We start from the raw sequence: 27236 nt of genomic DNA, 5'->3' as shown, positions 1-27236 counted from the left end.
AGGTTGCTGGCAATCCACCAGGCTGGGCCCAAACTCTCAAACACCAGTACTTTTGGCTGTGATCCCTGGAAGAAAGCCCCTGCTCCTGTGACAAGTGCTACTGGATCTCTGGTGCTTGTGCGGAAGAGACAGGAACTTGCTTCTCAGGGGCTCAGGGACACCCAGGAGGCTGCCTGGTACCAAACTGACTGGCCTGGGAGGGAAGGGTTGCGCCTGTGTGCACACGTGTAAGCGTGTATAAGGGGATGCTAGGGAGATTTGCTGTTGCAAAAAAGTAGCTTTGACAAGAAAGCCATCCTTCAAGGGCTGTCAGTCAACATGCGCAAAAAGAAACGCAGGAGAAAGAAGAAGGGGTGCCCTTTCTTGCAGGGTAAAGGAAGCGGGTGGAGCAGGAAGAACTTCCCATTTGAGGAACCTTAGCAATTCTCTACCCCTCCAGTAACCTGCTAGTGTCAGATCCCCCTCTTTCCTCCATCTAGCACATCATCCTGAGCGCAAAACCAACCAGCATCATCATCTTCCTCTAGCAAAACAGTAACCACCTTACTGAGAAGCACTGTGGAAGACCTGCAGCTTTATGAAAAGGGTCACAGTGGCATCTGACACTGACTAGTCTAAGCCACAAAAAAACCTGCTCCAGCACCACTGGCACTGAGGTCAGAACTGGACCTGCTGGGAAACCACATGAATTATCACCAGCTCCATGGCTCAAAACTCACCTGAACTCCCACTTCACACTCTGCTCATTCCCTACCTACTGAGTTACAAAAGGCAAGAAAGACCCTGTGGGAGAACATGAGGAGGAATAGGTCATGCAAGTACGAACAGCAAGGAAAGAGACTCAGTCCCTCTCTCTGTGCTAGACCAGGAGAGGGGATCCACAGGGGGTGGAGAGCCTGCAAACTCAAGATTGGCACCAAGCAGCCCCCATCTATGCCCTGGAGGAGCTGTTGTAGGAATGGGCTATTCTTCAGTCAGTAGCACCTTTATGCAACCAGGCATCTCCTTCCTCCTGTAACCAAGTTTTGAAAATCAGGGACTCTCTGGGACCAGTGTGATGATGTGAACTTCAGCTGTCATGTTGAACTCAAGTGTAAGGTTAAATTCAACAGAATCAAATGCAGCTGGTCCTGCCAGGTTTGGGCGACTGGGTCGAGYGACTGGGTCAGGTTCTCCTGTCTTCAGCCTGTCACACGCTGCAGTCTTTCCAGAGCTCACTCAAGGTAGCTCGATGGCTTTTGTATTGTAACAGCCAGGAGGAAGACTTCTCTGAATATCCTCCAGGTTCTTAATATCTGCCAGGATGTTCTCAATGCTCCTCTCCAGTGTCTGCATCCGGAGCTTCTGCAGTGCGGCTGTTTGCTCCAGCCCCAACATCTGTTCCTTCAACTGGTTCCTCTTGGTCTTTGCTTTACCAAGAGTCAATTCGAGGTGGTTCAGGTCTTTGTCATCCACAGCATCAGGCTGGTCTGTTGCACAGGAGGAAAACAAGGAAGAGGGAACCATGGATGGAAGCCGAGAACTAGATCTTTCTAGATACTTCAACTCCATCCTGCTGCCCAGCCCTCAGTCTCCAAGTTACTGCTATTGAGGCAACCTCCTGCAAAATACTTGGGATTTGGCTGCTTGGCTCRTGTTAGATACCTGACTACCTTTATAACAGGACACAGCATTTCTGGGGAGTGGAACTGACCTTACACTGTGAAGTTCCACCAAGCTAATGGTGCAGGTAAGAGGGAGTGGGCATCTGCATTCAACATCAACCTCTTGCCATGAGGCCCAGTCAGGCAGGGAAAAGAGGGTTGGCCTGGAGGTAAGGCCCTGAGACTCCAGCAGTCGGAGCTTAATCCTCAGCCTCTGTGAGAGGCCAGGTACATAGGCCTCTCTGCCTAAAAGGGAGGTACAGGACTCCCTGCACATCTCAGCAGTCTCRCCTGGTCAGACTCACACAAAGCAGAAAGGATCTCTCAGCAGCCCCTGCCTAGAGCCCAATAGCGGCCCAACTTCAGCTACACGCTATGGCAATGCAGCAAAACTTACCCATCAGACGCAGCAGCTCTTCCAGGGCGCTCAGCGTCTCCTGCACAGCCACCCCTGCCTGGCCAGCCTCGGCGTGGGTGCTCTGAGCCTCTTGAGCTGTCTGAAAAAAGCAAGGCGGCAGCTGTAAGGTGGGGTGTCATCCAAACATCAACAGGGAAGGGGCAGGAGTGGGAGACAGGGACCCACCTCCTGTATCATAGTGGCATCCGCTTCAACCTCTGACGCCTTCCTTTCAAATTCACCATCCACCTCTTTGGCCTCACGCTGCAAGGTGGCCACTGCCTTCTCCAGGGCCAGGACTCCATCAGCCGTCCTGTTGGTTTCCACCTTCAGCCGTGCAATCTCCTAGGGAAGGCAAGGCATTTTCAGAGGGGCCGAATGCTGCTGAAATCAAGGCTGGGTGCACTGGGGCACAGAGCTGGTGAAAACTGGTTCCTTTGACAGGCCCCTGGGACCAGAATATCCCAGACTTGCTCATGTCCTTCATGTGCTTCCCCTCGCTACTGGTGCTGAGAATTGCCTCTATGATCATGGCCACCTCTCCAGCATGCATCAGTGAGTCCTTGCAGAATTACAACATGCAGTTTGGGAGTTGGACTCCACCAGCACCAGATCAGGGCTCTCGTTAACCTGCCAGCTACCTCTGGTACCCAAACTGTGGAAACGACAGGCAGAGGCACTTATGTGAAACCCCCCTGGATAACAGAGAGATGGCTGCAGTGAGATGCCACAGAGATTCCTAAAGGACAATTTTGCCTGCAGAGATTCTCGTGCTCCCATGGCCTAGGCTAACTCATTTACAGGTAACTCAGGTATCTCTGCAGGAACCATTACAGACAAACTCAACAAAAAGTCAAGGGATCAGGCCCACCACAACTTCTGGAGTCTCCAGCCATGTCCTCTTTTTCTTTGTGTTTTTTCTTTCCAAACCCTTTTCTGCCAGCAACAGCACCAGGGCCTGCCCTTACCTGCTGAATCCCACTGGTGATTTCCTTTGCTTCTGCTGCAATGCTGCTGGCTGTCTTTGATTCGGAAGCAGCATTGCCCAGGACTGCTTCAGCTCGGTCAGTCTTGTCCTTGGCACTTGCGACCATGTTGCTGATAATTGGTAGCCTCTTCATAGCATCTTCAGCTTCCCTTCTCTTGTCATCTGCTTGCACATTAAACCCTGAAAGCAATGCATGCAAAAACAAAGCATTTGTAAGCTTCGTAAGATACCACACAGCAGGGAAAAAAGTTTTTCCTCAGTCATGGCTTGGGTTAGACATACCTATTCTCCCTCCCACATGAAAGTCTGGCTATCATGAGAACAGCACAGGGAAAAAAAGGGGGAGATGGGCAATTGCCAGAGAGAGAAATTCCTACAGGTGTTTGCTCCTGCTCATAAGAGCTGTTGAACTGGTTGGGGTGTGCCTGAAATGACCACTGGGCCCTGTGGAAGTCTTCCTGATCACAGACACAATTCAAAGAAACGTGCTGCCCACTACCCTGGCACTCGAGCATGACTCCGGAAAAGGCAATTTGGAGCCTGTTGAGTGAGTTTAGTTTTAACATAAAACTTTGACATAAGCAATAGATCAGAACCAAGAAAATTACCTCTGAGGCTCTTCAGAATCTGTTCAACTTCATAAAAAGTGGCGTTGCCAGCACTCACGGCTTCCTGGGCTATGCTCCTGGCAAGGTTGGCTCGGGACAGCAGCTGAGTCAGTGTCTGCGACGGGCCAGAGGGGATGCAAAGAAAGAGCAGCTCAAGTTTACAGTACAAGAGCATCCGACTGGTCCTCGRGCTCACAGGGACTGTGTCACTAGCACACACGCAGTGTGTAGGAGGCCATGCTTTGTGAGAAGAATGATGTCCATCAGTCTGTTCCCAAAGCCTGCTTTTGTCCCCCCCCACTCAAGGTTACCAAAGCCCCTGGTTTGTCAGCACAGGCTTGTGTGCATGTCCCTTAACTAATTCCAGACATCAGGAGTCATCTTAGCTCAAACTTTTTCAGGAGAAGCTCTTTAACCTGCCTCTCACAGAGGGAACATGTTAGTGAGAACCTGCACAAGCAGCTCTGAGCACATGGGGAYATCTTCAACTGGCTCCAGTGGAGCCAGAAGAGGATGGGACCACCCGAACTGGCTCCACTTCTGAGGAAAGGTGCCATTCTGCAGCAGAGCGAGCRAGCTACATCCCCTTTGAAGAACAGGCTGGGACAGCACATAACAACTGCAGTCCGAGGAGACTGACCTGCCTGTGGCTTCAGCTCAAGCTAAAGATGACTCAAGTTGCAGACCACAGCACAAGAATAATTGCAGCAACACAGTCAATGTCTTACCGCTCTCTCGCCTTCTCCTCTCTGCAACAGCTGCTTGATTTCTTCTTCCCAGCGGCCTGTACGGCTTTGCAGCTGCCTGTACTCTGCCATATATGTGTCCACCATGCTCATGAGAGTGTTTGCTTCTTGCTTCAGCCGGGTTGCCTCCCCCTGAAATGCAAAGACATGATTGCTGTCTTGGAGGCCCAGCATCTCCCTGTTGCTCCCTGGGGAGCAATGGATGTTTGCATGTGGTACCTATGCCACAGTGAGCTGCAAAGGTAAAAGGGTGAGAACATGCATAACCAACGCCTCTCCAACCAGGACGARGAGATGTAGCACTGGAAAGGGCTGAGCTACTTTATCCTGCTAAGTGGATGGAAAGGGGGGCAGGAGTAGTAGCGAGGGCTTGGGGGAGGATGAAAGGGGATTTCTTGGTCCCACATGCACAGGCACAAGGTTCTCACCTCAAAGGACCCAGCGTCAGTCTTCATCAAGCGGGACAGGGAGTTGAGGAGCATCAGGCTGCCCTGATAAGCCTTGTCTGCCTCAGAGGCCGTTCTGTCAGCTTCAGCCTCCAGGCCTCCCGCCAGTGATTTCATCTCCTCGTATCTGCACAGATAGAGGATAACAGCCAAACGGCCAAACTCTTGCCACAGCATTAACGCAGTCTCCTACATTTACTTATYTGATGGGCATGTGAGTGCTTCCTGAGCTCTTTCCAAGGCCCAACAGACAGAAGCACCCCCCTGCTTTTAACCCCTCAGCCAAGAGGTGCTCACACTTCAGAAACCAAAGGTATTTCAGATCAGGGCTCACCTCACCAGCTTTCAAGTTACCTGTGATCTGTTTTGCTAACACATCAGACCTTAAAGGGGGCTGGTTTCTCAGCCTTTGGGTAGGGCAGCTTTGTATAACCAAACACTCAGGCTCTGCAGCAGCTTTGCTAATCTCTGATGTACTGCTGCAGTTTTTTTTCTTGTACATCCCCATTCAGGTCCTTAACTTTGTACAAAGTATCACATTAGTGCCACAAAGGCCCAGCACTATGGTGGGCTCTGGCCAGGCACAGGGCAAAGCCGTCAGTCCTTCCCAGAGAGCTTACACCCACTTTCCCTCTTCTGCCCAGCTCAGTTGCTGCCACCAGGCTAATCTGCCCAGATAACATGGGGCCAAGTCCACCCTTGGGATAAATCCAGTGCAGATCTGCAACAGGGCTGTGCTGGCCCTCAAAGTCAGCCTGCACTGTGCTTAGAAGTCATCTCCCAGGAGCCTGCTCAGCCTGTTCACACACATATGGTGTTAAAYCACTTCCCACAGCTGTGGTCAGGTCAACAGGGGCCATTGTGGTCTGCGGGGTGGGAAGCAGATGTTCTGCAGAGCTGCTTACACTAAATCTTGGCTGCTGAGGCATGCAAACAAGTCCTCAAACCAAGCAGTCCCCTTCTGTCCTAGTGTCCTTCTCCATCTGCATTTTTCTGATACTTAACAGGGGAGACATGGAACAGGTCATGGACACTTTGCTACCCCTCTCCTCACCCCCACATCCTCCTTTTCCCCCCCGAGACACGCATGTGAGTACGTTGTGAACTTACTTCCTGAGCAGCCCTTGCAGGGAGCTTGACATGACTGCCYCTCCATTCGCAGCTGAGCGCACCAGTTCCAGCGCCTGCTGCGAGTCATCCTGTGCTGCCTTTGCTGCTTGCTCAATCGTGTTGGCTGCTTGCATGTGGCTGAAAAGCAATAAATACTTGCTTTGTAATAAAAAGCTTCCCACAGCCACCTGAGTTTCTTCCACCAAGTTTCTTTGCCATTTTGTTCAGCAATGCTGGAACAGATCTTCCCAGGAAATGCAATGTGTTTGAGAAGGGGACCCGCATCTGTGGTCATGTACGCTGCCTGTCCTTCCTGCCTTTCTCAAGGGTAGAGGAGCACTAGGGGAAGAGACAGCAGCCTGTTCCAATTAGATGCCCATAGGTCAAACTCTGGCCAGAAAGATGCTTCCAAAATATGCCACCCAACAYCACCCTCAAAGGAAACAGGGAACAGCTTTTTAGGTCAGCAAAGGCGACCCAGCAGATGCATGTTCCCCTGCACCAGGATTAGCACAGAGTTCATGGAAGCTGCAGCCTCAGGGCTAGGTAAGGCCCCTAAACAGGGACCCTCTGGGTCCCCAGAAGGGTCTGGTCTCAGTCCCCTTGGCCTTTTCTCTTGGTTTGGCCAATACAAAGACTAACTCACCTGTTGGCTAATCTCAGAGCCTCCTGGGCCAGGATCAGGAACTTATTTGAGCCTCCAGGAAAGTCTGAAACTGGAATAGTCTGAAGAGAGAGGAAGAGAGAGGAAGAGAGGTGTGAATGCTCTTCCTTGTCCTCACTTCTGATTTAGCAAAGAAAAAAGTGACTGCAGCGTGTTAAACCTCTAAAGCTCTCCAAAGACCCTTGCCAGCAGCTCCTCATAAAAACAGAGGTTCCCAGTCCTACAGCAAGGGGCCAGTAACATTCACCAGAATTGCTCCTCTCCTTCCAAATGAATGTTATAATCGGAATAAGTTAAATTCTGACATCTCCACAGGCTTTTTCAACCTGGCTGGGCTGGACTAAGGTGTATCACATGAGGATGCTCTTACCACTCTACTCAGAGTGACTCCATTTCGGTCTAGGTCCACCCTGGCCCTTTCCAGCAGCCGCCGGGTATCCTGCACCTGCTTCTCATACTGGTTCCCAAGAAACTTCAGTCTCTCCACTGTTGCCCTGATGTCATCCAAGCGGCTCTGGTAACTGGACTCTTGCCCCTTCATCCTGGTTATGCGACTTTCCAGAGATTTGTCAGAGGCTGGCAAGATGGTGAAAGAGAGGCAGTGATTGGATAAAMACCCATTTCTTGGCAAAAAAGCACAGGCAGCTCACTGAAGCAAAAACCCACTCTGGTATGACAGATTCCCCCCTCCCTGCCACATGAACACACGCGTGCTTGTCAGTCCCTTGCTGTGCATGTGCTCAGGGAAGGACACACAACRGCCCCAGCAGGTCATCTCTTTGAACACATCTCTCAGGAGTCCAATCTCTTCCCCTCCTCTCTACTGAAGCACCCCAAGAAGTTGCCCATCTCCCCTCCTGTTCCTCCAGCCCCATCCAAGGAGAGCAGTTGGGTGGTACCTTGTAGGCTCAAGGCTTCTCTGAGGATGGCTCGCAGCGTCTCCTCAGCCAGCTGCATCTTTGCCTCCAGCTCCTCGCTCCCAACCCCACCACCAGCCTGCACCTCTGAGAAAAGCAGCTCCAGCTCCTGCAGCTGCTGCAAGTACAGGTCCACCTATGACCAAAGCAGATCAAGCCATCAGTGAACAGGACACTGAACCCAAGGTGTAAAGGCCAGGGCATGAGCCAAATCTATAGTCTAGCAGGGGACAGGGAACGGAGAACAGAGTGAGGCCTCGTATTTGGGGTGAATAGGGCTTGCTRTGGGGCACATCAGGCCAGCAGCCCTAGAAGGCCATTGTTCTGCCAGCTGAATCAACGGTACAAACACAAACTTCACRCACAGCCTGCAAGATCCGTTTTCACTCTCACAGGGACAGGATGCTAGAAGGTAACTGTGTTTCTGCTCCCCTTTCTGTGCAGTCACTGCCTTGTTGCTCACAGCCACCGATCAAGCTACCACTTAAGAGCCGGCAGGAGCACAGCATCAGAGACTTGCCTACTGGCAGCCAGACGTCAGAGACTAACCATTTCTGGGCTCTGCAGATCTGGGCTGGCTGCGATTGCAGTGCCTAACTTTTCAGTATACAGCAAGAAAGATTTAGCTCTAACAGAAGCAAGCTAAGCACTTCTGAATAAATTTCCACATTGTGCTTTGGAGGAAGAAAGAGGAAAACCCAGGAAGGAAGAAGAATCTCCCCTCCTGTTTTTTAGCCCAGTGCTGAGTTCAAACACTGAATGAACATCTCCCAGGTTGAAAGATCTCTGTCCAGAGCGGAGCCGACAGGCAGACAACAGCTACAAACACAGAGCCCACATCTGCCCCACACTGTTTGCGAGCAACATGCCAGGTCTTGTCTGAGCTCTCCTGGGGAGGGCAGCTAATCTGCCCCATTTCTGAAAGAGAGAATTTGCTGGGTCCCGTTTCTATGTAACCTCTTTGCAACCTCTAGGTTTGATCAAAAGCACCAGCAGAGCTCTCTCTAGAGACCTAGAATTTGTAGCGCAGATGCTGAGGCTGACAAACACACGTACTCACCTGTGCTTTCACCTGGCTGTAGCAGGCCGGACACTCAGTGTGTTCGCAGTTGGGGCCCTCAAAGCCAGGCTTGCAAATGCAGCTCCCGTCGCTTCGGCACTTCAGGGGCTCGGCACCAACGGAGTTGCAGTTGCAGGCTGCAAGGCACAACAGCAGGCTGAAGGCAGCATAGACTCAGAGGAGAATTCTTCCACTTCAGTCCTGGCGCATCTCTCCACCCATTACCCTCCTCTGATTTCCTCCAGTYGTGTTTCCCCACCTTTTATCCACAGGTACAGCTTCCACCCCTCCAGCCGTACCCACCTCCAATGYGCTCCTGTCACCTCTGGCACCTTCAGTGCTTCTCTCCTCCAAATCTTTTGGCTGTTTGCTTTTAGAAGAAGTTTTAGCCTGCCCAGTGCCTTACCAGGATGCACTGGCAGAAGCTAACAGAGCTGCTATGGGCACCTTACAGTGCTCCTGCCTCTGGCTGGAGCCAACACCACGCAGGGTGACTGTGGCAGGGGCACAGCGCTGCTGTAGATGCTGTGCTTAGGTAAGCTGAGACTGTAATCATTAAAATCCTGTGACTGCTTTTTAGAGTCCTTTTTCAGCCTAGGAACCCCCTCTGTAAACGAATCCTTCCCATGCTCTGGTTCCTGCCTTCGATTTCCACCTTCCATCATCACTAGCAGCTTTTGTAGCAGCCACCTTCCCTAGGCCTTTGCGAGGCTGACGTACACATAGCGCTCAAATCCTACTTAATCTTCCTCCCCTCAGGAATGTACACCTCCTTCCCACACTGCTGGCGCTTAACAGAAACATTAGCTGGCTTGGAAAACACTGGAAGCATTCAGTGTCCCTTGGCTCCGCTCTAGTAAGCRCTCCGAGTACAAACACCAGCCGGCACCTCTGCGAAGGGCCCAAGCCTTTGTTCGAAGCACAGAGCAAACAAGAAAAGCCGCAAGGCCAAAGTGCAAACGCACAGTCCCTTTGCAGTCAACCTTCCTGCGTGCTAGCAAGGATTTCCCTCCCGCCCCCGGTTCCTTTAGTCACATAGGCACCTCCTCGAGCACAGGTTTGTTCCTATAGGGCAAGAGGGGGCTCCAGGAYGCTTCCGTATGTCCCTCAGGTTTTGCAGTGCCTCAGGAGCCATGCATGGGACCACACGGCTTTGGGCTTCAGCTGGTGGGAAGAAACCTCCGGTACCGAGTACAGCCCCACAACACAACACACCCGCCCCAAGCCCACACGCACGCTCTGCACAGGGCATTTGTACCTCTGCACTTGTCTGCGGGGTTGGGGGCCAAGGCGTTCCCAAAGAAGCCATCTTTGCAGCGGTCACAGTAGAAGCCAGCCGTGTTGTAGATGCATTTCAGGCATTCGCCGGTCTGGCGGTTACAGTTGCCCACGGCATTGAGCTCAATGTTATTGTTACACTGGCAAGGCTGGCACGGCCTGGAAGCTGAGGGGTCTCCGAAATAGCCATCGGCACAGTACTCGCAGTTGGCACCTGAGAAAGGAGAGACAAAGCAACGGTCATGCTCTAGAATGAAACTGAAAGGCCAAAMAACTCCCTCTGCCCCGTGGAGGCGCAGGCATTCGGCCTTGCCGTGCCCTGCGATGCCAGGGCCCACACGAGTATCTTCACTCTCTTTGAGAGGAACCTGCTCTTCCCGTGCAGTGAAGGGCAGATTCATGGCTTCCAGAAATCCAAGGAGCCAACCTCTCCCAAGAGACCCCTCGCCTCCTACCTCTGCTGAGGAGAGAGAAGGGAACAAGGGCTGGGGAACAGAATTTCGGCAGGAGTGTGTTTGCAGGCTGCCAGGTCTGATACACAAAGCACCGGACAGACTCTGGAAAGCTGGGTGTAATGACTTACCTTGGGCAAGTCACTTCTTATTTTTTGTATCTCCATTTCTCCCTCTCCTCCTTCCCCTCCCCACCGATCCTCTTCTCCCTCCATGTTCAGACTACAACTTCTTCAGGGCTCACATATTTACACATGATGGATCCTGGTGCCTTGCTGAAACACTGAGATACAGACCAAATGGTGCTCAAGTAGGGAAGCCAGGCTGAGAAGACACGACGACCCACCTGACACAGAGCAACAGTGGACCACAAACACCTGTATCTCACCCTGAGGCAGAGTAAAGCTCAGCCCTGCTCTGGGGACAGGCTAACATCAGGGCCAGCTGAAGGAACATCGTCTTTCATCCTGCCCCTTTGCAGCACCACCAGGCTCTGGAGAAAGGCTGATTAGAAACAAGCTAAACAAGGACATTACCAGTGGCTCCGGGAGGGCAGCGATCACAGACAACTTCTTCTCTGCCTGGTGTCACGGAGCAGCTCTGGCCATTTTCRCACGGGCATGGCCTACAGCTGTGAGGATAGCGCGGGTCTCTGTAGGAGCCAAAGGGGCAGCTGACACTATGGCCCACGTTTTCATCTCCAGAGTAACATTCACCTGAGGGAGGAAGGGAAGGGCTTGTGACAGTCAGCTTGCTCTCACCCCTTCTGCTCCTCAGTAGGACACCTTCGACAACTCCCCTCCTTGTGATCCCTCACTGGCGGTCACGCTGCAGGACTTGCTGCTGTCTCCTGCCACCCAATGCACCACAAGCGCCTGTGGCTCCCCTGGAGCGCTGCAATCTCCCTGGCCTGTCCACATACCCAGACACACTCCTCTTCTCCATTGCTCAGTCCTTCACGCTGTGGGAGCGCTCACCGCTCCCGCGGCAGGACAGGCTCGGAGCAGCATAGTGAAGCTCCACTTTTCTGCCAGTGACTGGGGCGAGCAGCTGAGCTGTGACTGCTTAGAGATGTGGCTGCAGCGGCTGGGACCACACAAGGCCTTGAGGTCACAACACTCATGATAAGGATGGGTGGATCTTTCGTGGTTGGTACAACTCCTTAGGAACTGCAAATTCCCTTCTTTACCTCCTGTTCAGTAGTTTTACACTTGACACTCCCAGCAAGAAAACAGGACTTGCTATCTCGTGGAAAATGCTAACAGTTTAACTTCAACGTTTCACTTTGAATCAGAACAGAGGAGGGGACATGTAGCATCCACAGAGGGAGATTTTGAAGGGGGGGATGATTTAGGAGACACCAAATCAAGTCATTTTTACCTGGTAAAAAGTGCATTACTTTGACTTTACATTGCAATACTGTGGGCTATTCTGAGAAGACAGGTAGTAAAACTTTTTCACATTAYTTACTCATGATATCTATTTGCCCAATGCTTATTTTTAGGTCAGAAAAAAAGATTTTAATGCTATTCAGAGAGTGGGAGATGTTTCTCTCTTTGCAACCAGCACAGTCTAAACGAGCTTTGATTCCAGTGCTGTATATTTGGCAGCAGCTTTTCTAGGTTTTGGGGAGTTTTATTCACGACATTTCCTGCACTCCAGCCCACATCCCCAGAGCCAAGTATCTGTCCCCGCTCAGCGCTACCCCATGCTCCCCTCTGTACTCTCAGGACACAGCACTTGTCCTGCAGTCCCATATGCCCTAATACAGTATGGCTGTGGCTCTCCTTACCAGTGTCTGGATCACAAATTCCTCCCCCCTGGCAGTTGCACAGCACACAGATGCCAAAAGGTCCCACGTTGGAAGCATCTCTCTTGTACCCAGGAGCACAGCGCTCGCAGAACTGCCCCTGGTACCCTGCAGGACAGTTGCAGCGCTCCACCCAGGGAGCAGGGACTCCGGGCGCGGGTTGCGCTGACACCAAGGTGATGTTATCGATGTAGCCTGTGCCTGAAGGGAGATACAGCAGGTTACCCGCAGCACCAGCGGCTCCAGTCCAAACTCGTAGCTTGGTCTGCCACTTCCCCACGCCTACACCTGTGATCCGTACAGGTTACACATTTAACTACAACACATATGGGCAGACTGACTGGAGCCAAGGCTCTTCTATTCCCGCTCCTTGGCTGTAGGCATCTTTTTTAATCTCTTCACAATTCAACTTTGCCCAGTTTAGGACAAACTTTTTTCTTTTTTTAAGCTTTCTTCCAAAGCTAAATACTTGGTGTCTCCAGCAATGAAGAGACCTAAGCCTTGCGCTATCCCCTTACAGCTCTCTCCCCACTTACTGTACTCTCCAAACGTGGCTCGGATCCAGAGTGCTGTCAGGTTTCCCAGCAGCCTGCGATATTCAAAGAAATTCAGCCTTGGGCTCCACTTGCTGCTCGGGTGCTCATCCAACCTGCACATGGGAACAGACAGAAACAGAAACRTTCAAGAAAATGAAAACGAGATTTCCTGGCTGTTCTTTCCCATCTCCCTCCTGGACCCGACGCTTTGGGGGACAACCTCTATTTGCACGTGACTGATGCTGAGCAAAGCATCCACCCCAGCCTCAAGACAGATCATCTACCACCCTACTCACAACATAATCTTGCCATTCCAGAAGAGAAGTACATGAACTGCATCCAACCCAAGCTAGGCAACTATTTAAGCCCCCTCCTTCCCACCCCAAACACCAGGAGTGAGAATCCCAAAGCTTCAGCCTTTTACCTGAATGTATATGTCTCGCTGACACCGCAGGGCAGGATCTTTCCTTGAGGCAAGAAGGGGGCAGTGACTCTCAGGCCATCTCCTTCCAGGACCACATCATGYGGAGAAGGTTGACGTCCCCCTCGATCCAGACGATAATCAAAGGAGAGGGTCTGGCCATAGCTCAGCTGCTGGTTCCCAAGGAATTTTGCTGGCAAGGGAGAGAGCAAGCAAGAGATCAGAGGGAAGAAATTAAAGGCTTAAGATCTTGCCCTCCTCCTGAAGACTCGGTTAATGGGGTCAAACCAAGCAAAGGGGACAGGCAATGCCACCTCTGCCATCTGCCACCATCCTCACCTGTTTCAGGAGATGAAYGCAGACACTTTGCTTCCCCAGGGCAAGCCTTTTGGTCTGTCCGTTCCCATACTAGGGCCCCCAGGCCCAGGAAAGCACATCCACAACTCCTTTTTCCCTGGACAGCAGCCAGCACCATGCCAGCTTCCCCTGACCACTAGAGAGAGCTGTCTGTCCAGAACCCCATGTTCTCCCTTTGAAATCAGGCTCTACCACAGCCCCAAACTCCCTTCTCCCACCCCACCCCCAAAACTGACTCTAGCGGTACCACTACAAAAAGGGCAATTCCTTCCTGCCAGCTGGTATATGCCAAGGGCCGGCCAGCAGAGCCAGGCTGAACAGCTCTTTGGACCTTATTGGGTGAATCTTTGGTTGAGCTTCTCGAGACCTTGCAGGGTAGCAGTGCATTAGCCTAGAGAAGCAGGTCTGGGCTCAAGCCGATTTCCCTGTATGATGCTCTCCCCTTCACCTGTTCCCCTGCACACACCCAACACACCCACACCTACCAGGTGCCATGAAGTATATAGGTTCTGACGTCCTCGCTGYGATAAACACGTCCTGATGGCGTGGAGACCACTGGAGCTGGGCTGGGGACCCACTTTCACGGACACCTCTCCAGCCTTCAGGGCCTAGAAGCAAACAAGGAGAAACCCACTTATGATCAGCAGAGATAGGCAAGGGCACTGCCAGGATTGCAAGGGCAGTGGCTTTCTCAAGCTGCATCTAACCAAAACTCGTGGCCCCCTATCCCCTTGTCCACTGAGAGGGCAGCACTACTCCCTCTCCCTGGTTGTACAGACATATCTAACCATGATCAGTTATGGTCTTCACAGTCAACTAGCCTCTTATTCTAGATATCCCAGGATGGGCGCAGGGCTATCCCGCCAAAAAGCGGAAAAGACATAACGAAGCAAGCCTGCACTCTCCCTGCCCTCGCACCCTGTTTCTGCCTATGATCAGCAAATCGTCCCACAAACAACTACTGTCAAAGAACAGGGACTCCTCTGAACAGGGCTACCAACCAGATGGTTCTCTAAGTCAAAGACAACGTACAACTGGATTAAAACCCCCTTCAGCTCTGTTTCRCCTGTGGTCTCGTAAATGCTCTCAYTGAGCCCAACACAGAGCTGGCAGAACACAGCAGCAAGCCCACTGACCGCATGCTCTCACTCGCTAGTCCACATCTCCCACAGCRCGCATATCTGAAAGGTGGCAATGGCAAGTGCATGAAAAAGCTGAATATTTGGCAGTGTCTTAAGCACCAAGGGAAGTGTTCCCCAAATATTTCCAAAAAATGCACACAGTGCAAGGAGGAAAAGTATGTCAAGTGCCTCATGAGGCAGAGCACACTCCAGCTGCAGTGGAGGGATCATTTGCAACAGAGACACTACACAACGGCTGGCTCTGTTACGYTCTTGCATGACAGTTTTCAATATCTCTGTCCCTTTCTCAGGGGAATTTGAAGGGATTGCAAACAGCTCCTGGTTTTGTGCATGAAGAGGTATGTGGATGTTCTGCTTGGCCTTTACCTTGCTGGAAGGTGGAGGTGATTTTATAGACGCTGTAATTCTCAGAACTGACGCACGCAGCTGAGTGCCCATAGCAAAAGCACGGGGAACATCCGGTGGGATTTCTTGCATCCAAGTTATAGAAGTTTTGCTTGCACCTGAAGAAAAGATTGCTATGTTTAGTGCTCGTTTTCTCCTCTTCTTCCAATGCTCAGTGCCACACAAACCTATGTACAACACACCAAACCCAGACAGCTGTGCACACAGCTGTTGCCACATTTTGGGTTACTACTGGACTGGGGTAGCAAGACAGGCCCACAGGCACTGAGCTGTGGTGAGGGGGGGTTTCGTCTCCCAGCAACTACCTGCGAAAGGTGCAGATGCCCCAGCGGGTGCTGGGCCCTCTAGCTCTCCTCTAGGAGAGCCAGTCTGCTTCATGTCATGCAGCTCTGCTCCCAGAAAGGATTAATAGTAGCTTTCTGCTAGGTGTACGTGGGGTGCTAGGGCTAAATTGCGGAAACAAGTCCTGGAGACCCTTCCTTCACGTCRGTAGCAAGCCAGGGGAATGTTTCTTAGTCTCTTCCCTGTGTAGGCAAGCCCCATAGCCCGTGTGTGGCAGAAGGTAACTGTCAGGCACGAGGAGGCTCCCTGGGGCCAGAGCTGGCAGCCACTGAAGGGAAAGACAGAGCTGAGGTGGGAATGGTGGAAAGCCTTGGGGTTGCTGGCAGCCCTTGAAAGCAAAGAGTCTGGCACACTGCACTTCAGACACGTAGGGGAGACGCATCTGGGGCCTCTGGGGAACAGAATGGGCTAACAGGCCACGTGAAATGCTTTGGGGCCAACTGCCAGGGAGARGGAGGACAAACCACGGAGTAATCAGACTCCTACCTGTCGCATCGCTCTCCAGTCACGCTTGCCTTGCAGACGCAGCGACCCGAGATGCAATCCCCGGTGCTCCCAGCYGGGTCACACTCACATTGCAGACTCCTGCAACAGGGACAGCAGGAAGCTCCAGGTGATTTCTGGTTGGGCCTGGGAGCTCAACGCACCCCACACACTGATGGTACAAGACATAGGAGAACCCCAGTGGAGTGGCCAGCTACCAGTCCCGTACTACAGGGGGGAAAATCATCTGAGATATCTCCTTTAGTAATATACTTGCAGTAGTACGGGTGCCAGGTTGAGATGGTGCCCAACATCTGATGCTACGGCCCCAGGACACCCCAGAGCACTAGTTCGCAACCATCAGTGCATTTCTTTAGCAAGACCCACCTACAAGAGCACAATGAAGCTCTGCTGAGCTTATTAAACCTTGGCTGTGCTCCAAAGCCAGCTGTGCCCTGGGGAAGAGGCAGAAGGCTCGGGAGAAGGCAAGGCACAACAGCACAGCTTCTGGAAGACGCCCTTCGCCTGCAGTCATCCTGTGCCTGCTACCCAGCAGCACCGTGGGTTCCCCAGGTGGGGGTGGGGAGGGCAAGGGGCACCCAGGAGCAGAGGGACGTCAGGGTCTGAAAAAGCTAGGGCGGGGCGAAGCGAGGAGAAAGAGGACATGGCTCCCGGGAGGCTGAACTAAAAACGGTTTTAAAGGTAAAAGAAGCTCCATTTAAACAAAGAAAGAGGTTCTGGTACGGACTCTTCTTAATACCTGCATCCAAGAACACAATTTTTATACGCATGTGTTTGCACCAGGACAGTACTTACAAATGACGCTAATGCTGCGCAGGCACGCATGTGCAGCCAGGTTTTATTTTACATGGTCTAGCCCATCTGTTGCCTGTTTGTATTATCCAGCTAATAAACCAGCCACTCTGGCGCACTGTTAAGCTCTTATTTTGATGATCTCCTRTGGCAGGGAGCTCTGCAGGCTGCAAAGGAGGTCCAGTTTCTGCCTCAGCCTCATCACTCCCAGAATGGCAATGCGGTTAGGCTCACGGTTATCAGTGGATTTGACAAGCGAAGCTGGAAAATCAGCTGCCTCTGCACCGCTCTTTATAGCCCCTGGGAGAGGCCTGGAGATCAGCCCCAGAGAACTGGCTTTCCACGCTGCAGCAGGACGACGCGGACGGTCGCCAGCACTTACTGCCCGTTTCTCCGGCACCCGGCCTCGGAGAGGGAGTGGAAGCCCGGCTGGCACTGGTCACACTTCTTGCCCATCACTCCGGGTTTGCAGCTGCATCGGCCGTCGCTGTCGCACCGCGGGCTCAGGGCACCTACGGGGACAGGGCAAGGAAGACTCAGAGAGGCCCCGTCCTGGCCACCCTGCGCCAGTGGCGATCCCTGCAGGACACGGGAGCAAACGCAGCGCTCYACCACGGCCCTCTGGGCAACCGATGAAAAACTCAACGCTAGTTTTCGCACAGCTGATCTACTCACTTTGGGCGCTGACCTACGCATAACGAGGCGGCTCTGGGTGGCTGTCAGCTGGGAAGGGTTAACGCGCCGAGCGCCACCCTGCTCGGACAACAAACACCTCCGTTTCAAGGGCTTCTCAGCCCCAGCTTCTAGTCCTCCCCCTCCACCCCGCRGTCACAGCGTGGCTCTAAGACACCAGGTCTTCCTGCTAAAACTTGCTCGGCCTCCCAGGCAGCCGCCGGAGCCTTTGAGGTGATAAACGCAGCAGGAATTGACTGCGTGCCCASGGCAGGGATCCTCTGCCCTGCTATAAAGCCAGGGTCTCTCCAAAGGACAAAGCAGACCCCAGAGAATGTAAAGCAAGCGGGAAGTTACCTTTTCATTGCCAGATCTACTGCTGGCGTACGCTGYATGACTTGATTTCAGTGCCGCTACAAGGATTTAAACATTATGTGGCTGAGGGCCGTGGCATTAAACAGTGTTTTCCCACGTGACGCCAGTGTTATACCCTTCTCCTGACCTGGCAGGCTCCTTCTCTTCCGACCTACTGCTGCGCAGACACAGGCACCAAGGGAGGAGGATGCCAATGCCAAGGGCGCTGTCCCCACCCCTTCTGCACCCGAGCACGGGGGACATTCAAAGCGATATTCTCCCTCCAAGAACTCAAAGCAACAGGAGCCTATTGCTCTGCRTTTCTTGTCGCCCACTTCTTGTGTTGGCAGGTGGTTCCAGCGATCTGCTTTCTGCAGTGACAGAGAAACTTGAACATCTACAGCGTCTCAGCGCAGGAGCAAGCTGAGATCTGACGAGCGTGAAGCAGCTCCCTCTACGGCAGTCAYGTCTCACCACAAGAACCAGGGAAAACACCTCAAAGCTATGAATCCCGCCTCTTATCACTGCAGCCTGTTGCGTACACTCCAGGCATTATTTCCTCTTAAAATGGCAGCAAAGCAGGCAGCAGCCAGCAGAGCTCGGGAGGCTGAAGCTTTTTCGTCTATCCCAGAGCGCAGCAGCACTCTGCATTACCTCGTGCCCTGCGGCATGACACTAAACTCAGGAATTACCCTTTCACTTTTATGATGCAATTAATAGCCTTCGAGGAGCCCGCCGAGCACTGCAGCACGGAAGCCGTGGGCCTGACTCATGAAGCTGGGTGAAAGCCTTAGCTCCCTTCATCAGGGTTTGGCTATCATCCACTGTGATAAGGATACAAGCAGGGAGACTAGTAACGCCCTGCACGGCAGCTCTCGGCTCGTGTCAGCTCTGATCACGGCAACGCACTGCACCAGGCCTTGGACAGAGAGGAGCAGGTCCGTCCTGGAAAGGCAGGTGGCACGGGGTAGAGGCATAGTGAACAGTTTGGGGGCAGGTGGATTTGAAACCCTGGTTACAGTCTGCAGCTGCTCAGAGGTCTGAAATGCTCAGCACCATGGACCAGGAAAGATGGAGAGAGGGCAGAGCACCAAGGTGCAGCGGACCACCGCTAGAAGTCACCTCCGCGCCCACGTGGCCCTCGAGCTCCGAGCAGCTCCAAGGGCAGCTGGCTTCAGCACACGCAGCAGCTCAGATGGGATGGCAGCAGGCACCGGGACGTGCGGTACATCACACCAGCGCATGTCAAACCGGCCAACGCAAATACAAGTCAGACAGGGATTTCTCGATTGCTGTAATTCAGTTTCAGACTTGGCCTCTTTAGCGCGGTGCTGCTTAAAAATAATCTGCTGCCCCTTGAAAAGAAGCAGGAATGGCAAAACGCAGTGCGTCTGCCCCAAACCACCAGAGAGACTCATCAAACGCCACGCTGGTCCCTAAACTGCGCCCAAAGCCTCGTCCGGGCTCTGAGCTCTTCAGGAAGCACCCAGGGGGTGACGAATGCCTATGACTACGGCAGCAACACAATTCGGGGCCTCCATAAGTAATCCCTCCTGGGGCTGAGCTGGTCTCAGCACACGATGCTGTGCAGAACCGGGGGTGACAGACCACCGCAGCCAGTACGTGAAGGCCACAGCACAGCTCCCCTAGGCCATCCTTCCTCTCTTGAATCCCACCTGCATGCCCCCTCTCCGGAGAAGAATAGCAATGGAGGGGTTACACCAGGGCAGCCCCGCATAGCTGAGCCCCTCACAGCACTGCCGGGCCGGCACCCGGCAGAGCGACTGTCCCAGACGCGCCTGGGGATCACACACCATAGCCGGTGGTGTGAGGAGTACGGCTCGGGGGCCCTTTGCTTGGAGGTACCAGAGTTAAGCAGGAACCCCAGCACGCACGTGTTTTTACACCGACCCAATCCCTCGCCCTCCCCGCGGCCCACGTACCTTGGGGGTGGCAGTGGCAGGGCAGGCAGCAATCCTCCTGCCGCTGGCGGAAGTAGCCCTCCTTGCACCTCTCGCAGCGGGCGCCCTCCGTGTGGCCCAGGCAGTTGAGGCAGCGGTACCCGTTGCCCGTTTCCCTCAGAAGGTGCCAGTCAAAGACGCACTGCCTGGACATCCCGTTGCAGTCGCACACCGTGAGGACGGACGGCGACTGCCCTGGTTAAACACAGGCAACGTTTAGACAGAAAGGTACCTGCCCGAGAAGCCAAAGCCCTCCAGTTATCCAGGGAACAAGCACAGGCAACGCAAACCTCCCCTTCTCGCTCTGCTGTAATGAGCCCCGTCCTGTACCTGAATTCACCACCTTCCCCGCCAGGCCCCAGAGCACCTCCACGCTTGCCAAGCAGTCAGCTGCGCTGGCTCCTCCAAGCACGCGCGTTGCTGAGGACGGCACCGAGACTGCCCCAGAGAGATTTTTTCCAAGCCAAACGCTGAGGCTAGAGCTCGGCCAAGATGCACCAGATGGTTATTCCTAGCACTTTGCTCCCAATTATTTCCAGGACAAATGTGAGAGGGAAGGGCAGGGTAAACGCAGGTCTTAAGCACGCTTTATGTTTGTTCTGTACTTTAAAGATGAGACTGAAATAAGGGAGCAGATGGAAGAGAAACCAGGTTAGAGGAAAGCTGCCACATGGAGCACAACCTGCTGGATTGCTCGAAATGCTGCGCGGAGCCAGGAAACACAGCTGGGCCATCAGGCTGGAAGGGCTGCCCAGCCCTCCGAGCTGGGGATGCTCCCGCGGGAGCCGGATGGCGCTGAGGATTGGCCGTGTGCATGTATCAGCGAGGGCTGGATAGCAAGGAGGAAAAGCCGCAGGAGAGGCACATCCCACCTTGCAATCCAAGCCGCGAGCGGCGCGCTCAGAGATCACTGCCCCTTCCGCCCGCCCTCGGCGAGCTCAGCCAGCTTTGCCCTTCGAGCACCTCTGCCGTCAGCTAAGAGCTGCGGAGATCTCGGGAGCCCTCGGCAGGGAAAGGCGCTGCGGGTAGGCACGGGCTGGCTGCCAGGCGGTATGTCAGGTTCGGGCACGACGCTTTGCATTCCAAGCCTGGAAAACAGCCCCGCGGATGAGGAGGATGCTTACGCTGCCGAGCCAACCCGCGCCGGGCTGATCTCGCCCTCTCCGCTGGGCCCAGCGGCACCGGGGGTTGAATCATGGCTCCGCACAGGTCTGGCGGCCCGGAGGCAGCCCGGGAGCGCTCCTGTCCCCCCCCCCAATCCCCAGCGCCTCGCCGGCAGCAGCTTTCGCCCTAGCCGCAGCTCAGGGCCCGCGGCGGCGGCGGCGGCTTGCGGCRGCTCCTGAGAAAGCAGGGCCCACCCGCGCGCGACAAGAAAGGTGGGGAGAGGCCGGCCTCCCCCAAAAGTCAGCCCCGCACGCCCTTCTGCTGAGCGCGACTTATCGGGGACAAGCCTGCYGAGAAGCCGAGCCGGGCCGTCTCCCCGGGCCGCTGCGCCCCTGCCCGGGGGGGCCTCCCCGGGGCACGTTCACGAGACACAAGCCCTCTCCTTACGACCGGGCAGAGGGGACTGCGTGAGTGCAATGAGCACGCGCACCCAGGAGAAACTCCCGCACGTTAGCGAGAACAAATTTCTCTGCCATTACTGCGGTTTTACCCCTTTGCAGACCGCAAGTTCAAGCCAGCCACCTCCTCGCAGCCCTCCCTCGCGCCCTTGCACTCGTCTCTGCAGGCGTTTGCTCCCAGTGGGGTCCCTGCCCTTCCTGAACCACTGACACGCCAGCTGCGCCCGCCTACCTGCAGGCACACGCTACAGCTGGACATTGCGTCCCACATACGCGCACTGCACGTTACTTCCACGCACTTTGGAACAACGTCTCCTTTTGTTATTTACGCATCTCAAGACAGACACACACTCTGAGCTAAGCTGCCTTGCTCCAGAGCACGGTACAGTCATGGATTGGGAAGCCCTTCTCCTGCCTTTTCATTTCAGAGGCCTTTAAACACAACGCGATCTTTGAATAAGCAGAGAGGGTAAAGCCTTGGTCTGATAAGGCAACAGGAACTTTACTGTTGACTTTAGGGAAAATGGGAAGATGCCCACTGCTCTGTACCCCGCTCACTGGTACACGCACACCTCCGGAGCGTCACAGGGATCCTCATCCTGAGCATCAAGCAAGGCAGCAGTCAGGAAATGCTTTATATCATTAATGTAATGCTGCAAATGTAGCTCCTCAGCAATTTTGCAGACTAAAGCCCTTAAGAAATCTCCTCCTAGTTCAAATACGGAAACCCCTTCCGCTGGAGGCAGAGGGCAAACATCCTATCACCATGCGGAGCAGCTCCCCTCGCCCGATCAGTCACGAGCTCCCTTAAAGAAGGGGTGACAGACATCTGCAGCCCTACCTGATTTCTTACATGATTTTATATTTTGTATCCCACTGCTCCTGACTGTCTCCTTGCCCCAAGACACTTCCACAGTATGATTCCAGACCTTAAGAAGCTGTGCACTTTTTTAAAATGACCATCTCCTCAGAACCTGGCTGGGACACACAGGCTGCCCAGGCTGCGCAACCCCTTTGCACACTGCTACAACACAGCAACCGCCCAGAGTAACTTGTACCCTCCTAGACACCCGGACCTGGAGCCATCCAGGCTGTATGGCTCTACCGGCAGCCTCTGAGCAGAGCTGAATTCTCTCCTGACCGCTCCTGGTCGCTTGCTGGCTCTAAAACTTTCACCACCGTCTATGACCAGAAGTGAACTAAGAAGCAAAACCTCAATAAACATTCACCAGGTGTTTTCATCCAGGTCTACAGTGCAGCCTTCCATCCCGTCGAGCTAGGAGCTTGGGGGGGATGAGGCGTGACCTGCGATCAACAGAGCTCTACCTATGTATACTGATTAACAGRTAGGTAAAAAGTTTTGCTAGTATTTAACGGATAATTCCCTCCCCAGAAGAAAGGCTACGTCTGCAACATCAGTCATGTCTTTGTCTTTGCTGGCAGCAGACACGGATACTTTGCACCCCATTAAGGCCAGGACGGACCAGACCTTTGGAGAGCAGCAGGGCAAAGATCTCACCAGGGATGCTGCTCTAAGCCCTTCTCTCTGCTGCACTGCCCAGGTCTTCTCTCAAAGCCACCCTGGCAACTCTCATCTACTTGCCAAGCCCGCAGTTTGCAGGGCTATGCTGTTCAAGAACAAAGAGCTTTGTTTTCAGACAAGACTTGCGGTTCTTCAGCTTCACTGGGGAAAGCAGACGTGGTCAAGAGAACAGTTGGGAAAGACAGGCAGGAGGAAGAAACAAGCTGAGGRGAAAAGCAGGATCTTCAAGTTTAGGAGGGAGCAGAGCTTGCTGAAGAACAAACCACTCTGAAGCTGTTTGGAAAGGACCGTCTCAAACCAGCTTCTAGCATGCGTGAGCCTCCATCTCAGAGAACCTCTGTTCACCGTCAGCCTTCTCAGGCCCCCAAGGACAGGCCTGAGCTGCCTAGMCCCTGGCTGAGGTCCTCTCCAACAGCAGGGGGAGGTGGATGACACTCAAGAGCAAGCAGATATCTGTAGCATGGATGTGGATGGCGACTTATACCTCATATGTGAGAAGACTCCTCCTTCCCAGCACTCCTGGGGCACAGCTCAGCTCTGGGAAAAAAGCCCCGTCCTCTCCATTTGTGATCCTCGGGACCATGCTAAGCCTTCTGCTCTCACTTCTYAAATATGCAACACCCTGCGCTCACACGTGTGCACAGATACCCTCACACACACCCATTAACAAACACATACCAGACGAACACATTCAGCAAGCAACAGCCAAGAGAAAAGATGACCTCATATGCCAGCAAACAGGGATGGAGATCTTCCAGCTCCAGCAAACATATTTCCCTGCAGCCTTGCTACCAGGAGACTGATCCAACTGCAGAAGTTGTTCTTCCATCCCAGCCTGCTGGAAAGAGGAGATCTGCAGGTGCAGAAATCCTGCCTCTTATGAAAAAAAGGGGGGGGGGAAAAGGAAAAGGAGACAAAAGCCTAGAACCTCAGTGAACAGCACTATTGACTGAAGTGCAGAGAGAATAAAACAATTGCCCAGAAGAAGCAGCACAGAACTCTCCCAAGGTATTTCAACTCGCCTTTAAGTTTGACATTCCCCCAACCCCCCCCTTAACGCTCTTTAATTCCACCCACGCATCATCTGATGGCTCTGCATAATCTGGAGGGTTTTACTGGGTTACTAAATTACAGGCATGATTATAACCCCCCAGGGTTATAATCATGCCTGTCTTTTTTCGGGTGTTGCTTTAAGGCTGAAGCATGTTAAGAGCCAACTCTCCAGCCTTGGCGTGGATTCAGGTCTCGCTAATATGTAGCCATTTAAGATGCTATTGCAGATTAGTGCTACAGCCTCACCTACACAAGTCGCTCCTGTAGCTGGTCTTCTCTTGGAAACCTGAGAGCTAAAGCAGCCTAATCTTAAAAAGGGTTAAGTGCTAGAGTTACTAATGAGATGGAGCATTTGGGAGCTGCAGGGAGAGGAAGGCTGATTGAGGAAAGGATCCTTTTTCCAGGCAGGTACCCTGAGGCCCTACCTTGGGATAATTCAGTTCTCCAGCTGTCATGAAGAACAGACTCCAGAGGGGAAACTTTGCAGCTGGAATCCTTCAGTGCTAGGTCAGGATGAAGGAGGTCCAAGGCTCACATCCAGCAAGACATCATTCTCCAAATTTCCACCCAACAAAATAAAGYGTGAAAAACATTTGCTTGCTGTGCCGATACAAACTCTAGCAACAGGAAGACAGCGAGAAGGGGACCGGCAGCTCCTGACCTCGATTACGATCTTCTGAAATTCTCAAAAATAGGAAACGAGGCTGGCCCTAGGTCTGAGAGGAACAGATTTGACAGCCCTACGCACATAAGCCAGTCTGCAACGACCCCTTCTTTCAACAAGAAATCAACACCAGTTTGCACGCAGCGAAGGCTCCGTGACAGCGCAAGCTGTGCCCCGCTCTGAAAGTCTCCAGCCAGTCTCCTCCCGCAAGATGAACAAAGCCGACGGGCAGGCAGCCCTGCTGACTTTGCACCGGACGGCACTTTCGGGGCAGTGACCCGAAAGGCTGTTTATCATCTGCTGGTGCAAATCTTGGGTTTTCCCATCGCAGGACTCCGCAGGTTTCTTGCTCCACAAAGGCCTGCCTGGGTCTCCTGAGGCCCCAGCAGTATCATTTGCTCACTCGGCAGGGAGAGACCATCTTGTTTGCTCCTGTGATGAATGGGCTATGTCTGGCCCTAGCCATTAACAGCACCACAATTTCTCTCCCCCACATTGGGAGCTGAAAACCACTGCTTTTTGTCTTATTCTTTCCTTTTTCTTGTACAGTGCAGCCAACAGCAGCCCTGGGAGAGCGTGGCAGGGACAGCAGTTCGCTGGGGATCTGGCCGTCTTCTAAGCAGCTCTGCTGTCTGGTAGATTTTCCCCAGATTGGTACATGCCAAGGATTTCAGCTTGGTGCCTCAAAGCTTTTCTGGAAAGCTCATTCCTTTCCCCTGTGTCCAGGAGCCATTTCCTACGTCCCCAGTGAGTGTAGGCAGACATCGCTATCAAGGGGACAAGAGCAGAATGAGGAAGAAAGGGGAGTTTTTGGCAGGCTCTGACTTCCATTTCTATACCCACAGTGTGTCCCTGCAGATAGCGCCATTAGACACATGCTTCTTGGGACCCTGTTTTTGCACATATTTGTCACCACAGCCATTTTCAGCTCAGCGTGGACAGTTAGTCATAGGCTTAGCCTTCAAAACCAACCGTTCCCATCCAAACGCACTGCTCAGCTTCAGGAACATCTCCCCCAGCCCCACTTACCGCAGCCCATTTCTTTTCAGGCAAGCAAACACCTCTTTTCCTTCTATTCTTTCCCACTTATGAGGGTTTGGAAAGCTGGGAGCCCCCCCCCCAACATCCCAATTCGTATCAGAACCCCCTAAGCCAAGTCACCTAGACCCACCAGGAGACCCCAGCACCAGAGCCAAGCGCCCCCGACAACCCCCCCGCGTTATGCCGCACAGCTCGACACGCCCAGGGCACGTATGCCGTGGCCAAGCCGGCGAGCACACGAGCAATCACCAGCAAACATGCACATTTACTAGGAAGAGGCTTTCTGAGCAGTTCACAGTACAAGCGCCCTTCTCTCTGCAACTAAATGAGAGCAAATTGTTAGGTAATTTGATTGAAGCAGTTCAACTGCAAGCAAAGGCGGCTTAAGTGTRTTAATTGCAAGCACACATCTAGTTTGGAGAACTAAGGAATAATAACATTAAAGACTCGCTATTTCCACATAGCCAATGCAGAAAGTTTGCTACAGATTAGAAGCGGGTGCATCAGTATGATTTGTTATTGATTGTCACTTTTATACAATCACAGAAACAGGTTCAAGAGGCTACAGAACAGGAACAGTTGCCTATATACTAGTTTTGTGCTGCCAGGAAGGGGGAAGAATAAACTACATCAGTATGTTAAAACTTCCATGCAATTAAGGCTGCTATGATGATTATCCAATTAGCATGTAAACCAAATCAGATCTGCTTAAAGAAACACATTCATCCAGCACTTATTTTTTCCTATTCTGTTCCACTGCACTTAGATGGAAACTGATGTAAAGGACCTACTTCAAACCCAGCTAACACAGTGAGCGTATTTCAACTTGCAGCACACACAGCCACATACTACAAAGCAGCAATATTACACACCAAACTGAAGTTGCTCAGTATATATGAAATACCCACGAAGATCTGATTTTGGTCAAATATACTCTTTTGCAGACTATCTGCAAATACGACTGGGACACAAAGACTGAATTATCACTCAGCTGAATGTATATATACACATAACTGTACTGTGCTTTCTCCGACAATCTGTCAGCCAAGCACACGTGCGTGGTGTACACTGAAGTATCTTCCCGATTTTAAAAAAATGCCCTTGGCCTATCTACCAAGAGTTAATCGCCATCTCCCACGTACACGCGCGCAGAGGGCTGCAGGAGCTCAGGTGCAAGGCGGGGACGACCCAGCCCGCCAGCCCCACAGATTTTCACAGAACAGGAGCTCCCATACGCGTTGCTAACGACGAACTGAATGCCGGCTGCTTCCAGTTCTTATTCTGGTTTAAGCAAACACTTGGGTTATAAGCAGTGCAAATAAATCTYTCCCAGTGCAATTCTCATGTTCACACCCAAATCCCACCCAAGCAGCAAGGCTTTAAACAGAAAGCAATCAAGCAAATATATTTAAAACAAGTTATTTAAAGGGGATTCCAGTAAAACCTGAACCATAAATGCTTATGAGATATTCAACTCCAGAGAAAATCTGAGGAGAAGCATCGAAAGGTCCCATTTTAATCCCGAACCCAGGAGGGGAGCGAGCTGCCTAGGACAGTGCYGCAGGACCCAGAAGGCTCAGGGTCTCCTGGACTCCCCTGCGCCAGAGCAGAGTTGAAAGGAAGCTGCCTGCAGAATCGGTTTTCCACACTAAAGCAGAAATATTYAAGCTTTTAAAGCCTCACCTTCTCTCCTGTTGGTGCTCAGGGCTGCAGGCAGGAGAAGAGACGCACTGAGGCAGCTCAGAGTTACGAACCAGCACGGAGCCAT

At 52.8% G+C, this 27236-nt stretch overlaps 1 protein-coding gene across 1 annotated transcript; it reads right to left on the bottom strand.

The window, feature by feature from the left end:
• Positions 1-1218: 1218 nt before the first annotated feature.
• Positions 1219-27236, bottom strand: LAMC2 (laminin subunit gamma 2). Its single transcript, XM_026062796.1, has 23 exons — positions 27152-27236; positions 19588-19800; positions 17001-17130; positions 15809-15907; positions 14942-15078; positions 13919-14041; positions 13080-13269; positions 12656-12768; positions 12102-12320; positions 10846-11025; positions 9838-10071; positions 8580-8716; positions 7502-7655; positions 6973-7178; positions 6585-6664; positions 5939-6076; positions 4811-4955; positions 4365-4514; positions 3637-3751; positions 3009-3208; positions 2227-2385; positions 2041-2140; positions 1219-1469 (listed from the first exon to the last, which is right to left on the bottom strand). The coding sequence occupies exons 1-23, from the start codon at positions 27234-27236 to the stop codon at positions 1219-1221; spliced, it is 3558 nt and encodes a 1185-aa protein (XP_025918581.1).

This window comes from Apteryx rowi, unplaced genomic scaffold, assembly GCF_003343035.1.
Source record: "Apteryx rowi isolate R43461 unplaced genomic scaffold, aptRow1 scaffold_100, whole genome shotgun sequence".
NCBI classification, from domain to species: domain Eukaryota; kingdom Metazoa; phylum Chordata; class Aves; order Apterygiformes; family Apterygidae; genus Apteryx; species Apteryx rowi.
This window is presented reverse-complemented; position numbering and strand designations above follow the sequence as displayed.